The sequence below is a fragment of the Mustela lutreola genome, chromosome 10, assembly GCF_030435805.1.
Source record: "Mustela lutreola isolate mMusLut2 chromosome 10, mMusLut2.pri, whole genome shotgun sequence".
Classification (NCBI taxonomy): Eukaryota; Metazoa; Chordata; class Mammalia; order Carnivora; family Mustelidae; genus Mustela; species Mustela lutreola.
The window spans coordinates 107,013,779-107,020,482 of record NC_081299.1 but is presented as its reverse complement, the minus strand read 5'-3'; the positions used below and the strand labels follow the sequence as shown (position 1 = coordinate 107,020,482).

The following is a 6,704-nucleotide window of genomic DNA, read 5'->3' as shown; positions in this document are numbered from 1 at the left end:
GTGACTGTCAGTTAAGTGTCTGCCTTTAGCTTAAGTCATGATCTCAGGGTTCTGGGATCGAGTCCCACATCAGGCTTCCTATTCAAGGAGGAGTCTGCTTCTCCCTCTCCCTTGGCCTGTCTCCCCTTGCTTATGCACTCTTTCTCTAAAATAAATAAATAAAATCTTAAATTTCTTAAAGAAATTTAAAAAATAAATAAAAATGCCAACAAAGCTGTATGTCCTTTTGGAGGTGCTAGGGCACAACCTGTCCACTTGCCATTTGTAGTTTCTGAAGGTTGTCCACATTCTTGGCACCTGGTCTCCATCTTCAAAAGCAACAATGACCAGTCAAATTTTTCTGTGACCTCACTGTGACACTGGCTCTTCTGTCCCCTTTTCCACATTAAAGGACCCTTGTGGTTCCATTGGACCCACTTCACGGTCATCAGCTAACTGTGAGGCAGAGAGAGAGTCCTTTGACAGAAGTGGAACTCTGTCCTCTCCCTAACTGCATCTATCCTCCTCCATGAGAATATGACCTGCTTTCTTCATTGTTCCACACTTCCTATTTGGTCTCCTTCCTGAGGCTCAGCCAAAGCCACAGAAATGCTTGTGGCACAAGCAAGGTCAGCTCATGCATCCTGTTGTAGAAAATTTCTGGAAATCTCAACCAAGCAATCTCTCTCCCTCAACTTCTCACCACCGCTTTCCTGAATCAGCTTCAGACTGTCCTCTCAACAGAGCTCTAACAAACATTCCTTCTGTCAGGCTGTCTGTAACACTGGTGCCCACTCTCCTTGCCTGGTAATTCCTACTGTCCAGCAAAACACATCACAGACACTCCTCTCCCAGAAGCCTTCCAAACCTTCCATCCATCCAAGACTGATCAAGAGACCTTCTTCTGGCACATGCAAGCATATATCTACAAATCATATCTATGAGACTGTTGACCCCTTGAAAGCAGGGTCATGAATGACTGAAAGAATGTATATCCATTCATCTGTTGAAGAGCATCTTGGCTCTTTTCACAGTTTGGTGATTGTGGGCATTTTTGCTATGAACATTGGGGTATTCTTGGCCCTTCTTTTCACTACATCTGTATCTTTGTGGTCAATACCCAGCAGTGCAATTGCAGGGCCATAGGATAGCTCTGTTCTTAATATTTTGAGGATGTTGTCAATACATACAATGTACTATTACTCAGCCATCAAAAAGGATGAATACCTAATTTTTGTATCAACATGGATGGGACTGGAGGAGATTATGCTGAATGAAATTAAGTCAAGCAGAGAAAGTCAATTATATGGTTTCACTTACTTGTGGAACATAAGGAACAACATGGAGGATATTAGGAGAAGACAAGGAAAAGTGATTTGGGGGAATTGGAGGGGTACACAAACCATGAGAGACTGTAGACTCTGAGAAACAAACTGAGAGTTTTAGAGAGGAGAGGGGTGTGGGGATGGGTGAGCCTGGTGGTGGGTAATAAGAAGAGCATGTATTGCATGGAGCACTGGGTGTGGTACATAAACAATGAATCTTGGAACATTGTGGGGGAAAAGAATGAATGAATAAACTCAGTGATGGAGAATTTCTTGCGCTCTAGGGCTCCACAGAGTCACCTTGTTTCTTAGACAATGTTTCACACAAAAAAATGGAGATTAAGAGGGAAAGGAGAAATGGAAAGAGAAGAAGGAAAAGGAAGAGAGCATCAATTCTCTGTGCACCAGTCCTAAAGATAAAAAATGTCACCTGGTCTGTCCTCAGCTCACCTTTTAAAAACTATCTGGGGGAGTAAGCATCCCAAAACTGTATAAACCTTTAAATGAACATCTGATTTTAGCAAATACTATACTTACGAAATGACCTAGACACACTTCTTCAAGTTAAGGGTGACTTCATCTTCTTTAAAGTCCCTGAAGTTCAACCAACTGTAGCAAACAAGCACAAGGCCACCCCTCCATGGTGTAGGGGCTTTTTTTTTTTTTTTTTAGATTTTATTTATTTATTTGTCAGAAATAGAGAGAGAGCACAGGCAGGCAGAGGTAGAAGAAGAAGCAGGCTTCCGGCTGAGCACGGAGCCTGATGTGGGACTTGATCCCAGGACCCCGGGATCATGACCTGAGCCAAAGGCAGATGCTCAACTGACTGAGCCACCCAGGTGTCCCAAAGGGCTTATTTTATTTTTTTAAAGGATAAAAGCAATTTATATGATAGCTATAATATGATTAAATTTATGTAAATATAAATCATCCTTAACATTTAAGAAAAGGGGCTTTGGACGACTTTGGACCAGAAGGACTTCACAGATATATTCAGAACATTTCTTCCCTAAAGCAGCTGATACACTTTATTCTTCAGTGCACATGGAAAATTCTTCAGAATAGATTGTATACTGGATCCCAAGCCAGGTCCCAACCAGTACCAAAAGATTGGGATTATCCCCTGCCTATAAGTGGCTTCTTTTATAACAAAGGTTTTCCCATCCTCTGATACATGAGATCCTCATCTGCTCCCAGTTGTCTCCTACATTCACCTTCTTTATTCCTTAATTAATATATTCACTCCATTAATGGTCATTGATCTTCCACTTACTAGCCCGCTATCTTCTAGGAACCTATAACCTAAGGTAGTAATAAGATCTTGTACATAAGATAACTGGAATTCCTAATAACTATAGTTATTTACTATAGTAAATTTCATATAAACAGCATCAACATTAGATGCTATGGAAGTTCAGAAGGAGGTGATTTCTGGTTTAATGTAATCAGCAAAGGCTCATGGAATGTAGACTTGAGTGGAGCCTTGCTTAGGGTTTCACAAGTCACAGAGAGAGAGAAGTCACACAAGACAGAAGTGGCAGGCCACACAGAGTCTCAGAGAAAACTGAATGTGTTTGCTTTGAAACTTTTTCTATCATGCTCCCTGGCTTTTATTGACCTAAGTTTTAAGAAAAGTTTTTCCAGAAGGCAAGGAGGCAAACCAGTTTTGTTCCATTCTATTTTCTTGGTCACTGTGAAAACTCTATAACTCCACTTTTAGAAATGTCATAAATCAAAGTGAGAAGATGAAGATTACCTGCTTTCTACCTCCCCTTTTCCTTCACCCTACTTCACAACCTAAGAGTAACAAATGACTCCAATTTCCCTGAAGATTTCTAGGTAGAAAAATCACTCTTTCCATGTCCTTTGTGTGCTTGGGGCCTTAAGACAAGCCATCTTCCTTGGGTCTGGAAGTGTGACTTTTCAGGCTCAATGAAGAGACATCCAGTGGAAATGTCCAAAATGGGCCATACATGCCCTTGACCCAGACAGACCCCAGGTCTTAAGCATAAAGTATTCTCATAGGTGAAGACAAGATGAATCAGGTGGATCTTATCTCTCACCACATCCTGAACTGGTTTGGCCAGACAAGGAAGCCAATCCCAGTTTAACAGACTGAGATAACGTTTTATGAACATTCTTTTGCTGCTACCTCTAATGAGAGGGATCTGAAAGGAGCCCCTCCCTGCTGAGGTCTGGTGAGGACCCAGCGGCCCAAATGGAGGCTGATTAACAGGCATCCCAAGCAGTGACTCAAACCATGGGCAATTTCAGAGGAAGCTCATTATGGCGACTCCACAATTAGGACATCAGCCCACGTAGCAAGTCAGTACCTCAGGAGGCAGGACCAGGCACTGTATAAAAGTCCCTACTTTGCTGGGCCCTGCAATCCACATCCTTGTTTGAGTCTTGTTGAAGACAGGTAAGTGGGGACATCTGTGTCCTCTCTCCCTTTCCCTTGCTTCTCTGCCTTCAGGAGGCTATTCTCTTTCTTCGCTAGACTGTACTTTCCCCAGATTTTAAGTGGCTTACCATTTCTTGGGCCTCTCACACCATCCTGTGTATTCTGTTCAGTTTCTTGTACCTGATTATAAAAAAAAATTAGCCAAATAGATGAGAATGGAAAAACGTGTAGTAGACTGGGTGTCAGGTATGATTGCACTCTGGGTATTTATACAAGAAATGTGTGAATATTCCCACCTAGGAGATCAGTGTCAGAGGGAACTACAACAGAGATAGAAAAGAGAAAAGGATGAAAAACAGCAAATAAGTTCTTAGGGTTTTAATCGTTCATTCCCCATTTCCTTCCATCAAACCATCAGTATCCATCCTGGTACTGCTAGTTAATTTAGAATCTTGTGTTTGTTGCAGGTTCTGTTACCTATCCTAGGATGTCCTTTAATGAGCAGCAGTGTAAGCAGCCATGTGTGCCTCCTCCATGTCTTCAAAAGACCCAAGAGCAGTGCCAGGCAAAGGCTGAGGAAGTGTGCCTCCCCCCATGCCAGGACTCCTGCCAGGAGAGTTGCCCAGTACAAATTCAGGAGGTATGTCTTCCTCAGTGCCAAGAGTTAAACCAAGAGAGTTGCCTACAGCAAAGCCAAGACCAATGCCCACCTCAGTGTGTGGAGCCATGCCAGGAGTTTTCTCAGACAAAATGTGTGGAAGTTTGTCCACAGAAAGTCCAGGAGAAGTGCTTACCCCCCGGCAAGGAAAAGTAGCATCTCATAATGCCATCTGGGGTCAAGAAGAAGATGGCCAACAGATGAAAACCTAACCCAAGCCCGCGCTATGGTAACCTTCACCTATGGGTAACTCTGTGTGCACCTGCTCTTACCTCCTGGCTTCTTCAGTATTCCAGGACTGGGTCTGTTGTCTCTGAAGACATTTCTCTCTGTATTTCATCAACCTCTGTGAATAAGTACTGTTTTCAGCAGTCTAGCCGAAGGTTTCAACTAGAGGAATAGTGCAGTTGTTCAGCTCCCCATGGGACATGAAATCATCCAGCCCTCAGTGTGTAACAGCCAAGGACGCTTTCATTCATCATTCAGAGCTTCAGCCTATCACTTAAGCCTCAAAACAAACTGACTTTTAATGGACTTTGCACTGATCACCACCACACCACCATGGATACTGAGAAGAGGTTGGTGGTGTTACAGAAATTAAAAATCAGGTCACTTTGTCTACGTATCCTAAAAAGGAACAGCAAATTCTTGGACATTGGAAAGTTAGTTATGCTTTTAAAAATGAAACAAAAGTGTATAAATTATTTAATACAAACAGCCAATAAGGAAAGATGAGATGGGATGCTTGGGGTCCTGTTTGATCTTTGTGTTTGATGGCTGTTCTGCTTTGGGCCCTGTAATTTCACATACATTCTTTAGAAATGTGATTTGTGTCTGCGTGGTGAAGGCTGGTCTGCTTTCCAGCTTCATTGCTTTCTTCACCCTGGTGAAGGTCAAATACAGAATAAAGCTGATTCCAAGGCTGATGTCTGACTTGATGTGTGCTCTTTCCTCCCCACTTCCCAACCACAGTTCCACAGTTCATCCCTGTGATGATTATGTTTCTTTTTTTTTTTTTTTTTTTTTTTTTTTTGGACAATCTGGAGTAGGAATGAAAAACAGACCTCACAGGTGCATAGAACAGCAATGTTGACAGAGGCCTCCTGGAAGATCACATGGATTGTTCTACCCCCACCCACAATGCATCATGGGCTTACCTATACACACATTTCCCACCTGGGAGAATCCATCAGGGCCTGGGACCTGCCCAGACTCAGAACTTCATATCCAGAATTCTTAACACCATGGCTTCTTTCCCCTCTGATCCTTGCTTTTAGAGGAAAGGGCTCAAATGGGAGGAGGAGAGTTATATGGAAAAAGGGTCCCCAATGAATCCATGATATCTTACAAGCATAGTGTCCCTGTTATAAGGAGGAACTAGGCATATTTTTGTGATAAAGAGACTCAAGGGCCAAAATTGTCCTGCCATCCCTGACTTCAGGAAAGCCAGTCAACCTAGGTCACCTCCCTGCCCTGTATCACTCCACTTGCTCTCACTGAAAAGGTCCAGCAGGAGCAAGACTTACTTACATGAAAGAACACATAGCTGCTTCCTCAGTGGTACCCTGAGATCTGACCTGGACCCTTATGTTAAGGCCCCGCCTCCTAAGAGCTAAAGGGGCCCTTCACTCACTCCCCTAGACTCCCCCTTCTGAATCAGCACATATGGGTATGCCCAGTAGAGAGCAGCTTGACTAATGAAAGGGCCTTGCAGCACTGGAGTCACCCAAGCCTCTTAATCTTAGAGATACTTTAAGTCAAGAGAGGAGGGGGCAGGGGGCAACTTGGGGGAAGATTTTGAGCAGCAGCATGAAACCCTAAGAACTCACTGACTCTGCAGGTGGCAAGCAGGAGCCCAGAACTCTATGCACATTCTCTGAGGGAATTCTGGTAGCAGTTCAAGGGGTCCATGTGTTGCCCCTTTATCTTTATTAGGAAACTGGTCTGGCCTCACAAAACGTGTGCGGTGAAGTCAAGATTCTAACTGAAGTCCCTCTTGACCCCAGAACAGAGCTCTTACTTGCATGAGGAAGACCTATGGCACACAGGGAAGATTTCCTGAGCTTTCCTCACATTCATTCATTCATCCACCTACCAAGTGCCAGGTGCTGTGCCAGATGCTGGACAGACAGTGGTGAGCAGGCAGGCAGCAACCCTATGCAGAGCTAGAGAGCTTCTTTCCACGGGCCACATGTGTCTAGGGGCCCTCTCCAAAAGCTGGTCATCCCAAGTCCTTAAACATCTCCAGGTGCCTGAATCACAGTTCTTTTGCTTCCCTGCTTAGCTGGAATAAGTTTCTGACTTTGGAATAAGCCTATGCTCCCCCTGGGGCAGCAAC

General features: G+C 43.8%; 1 protein-coding gene across 1 annotated transcript; it reads left to right on the top strand.

Annotated features, from left to right (window-relative positions):
• The first annotated feature begins 4,195 nt into the window (after positions 1 to 4,195).
• On the top strand, positions 4,196 to 4,522 carry LOC131809871 (proline-rich protein 9-like). Its single transcript, XM_059137303.1, has one exon. The coding sequence runs from the start codon at positions 4,196 to 4,198 to the stop codon at positions 4,520 to 4,522; it is 327 nt and encodes a 108-aa protein (XP_058993286.1).
• The last annotated feature ends 2,182 nt before the right edge of the window (positions 4,523 to 6,704 follow it).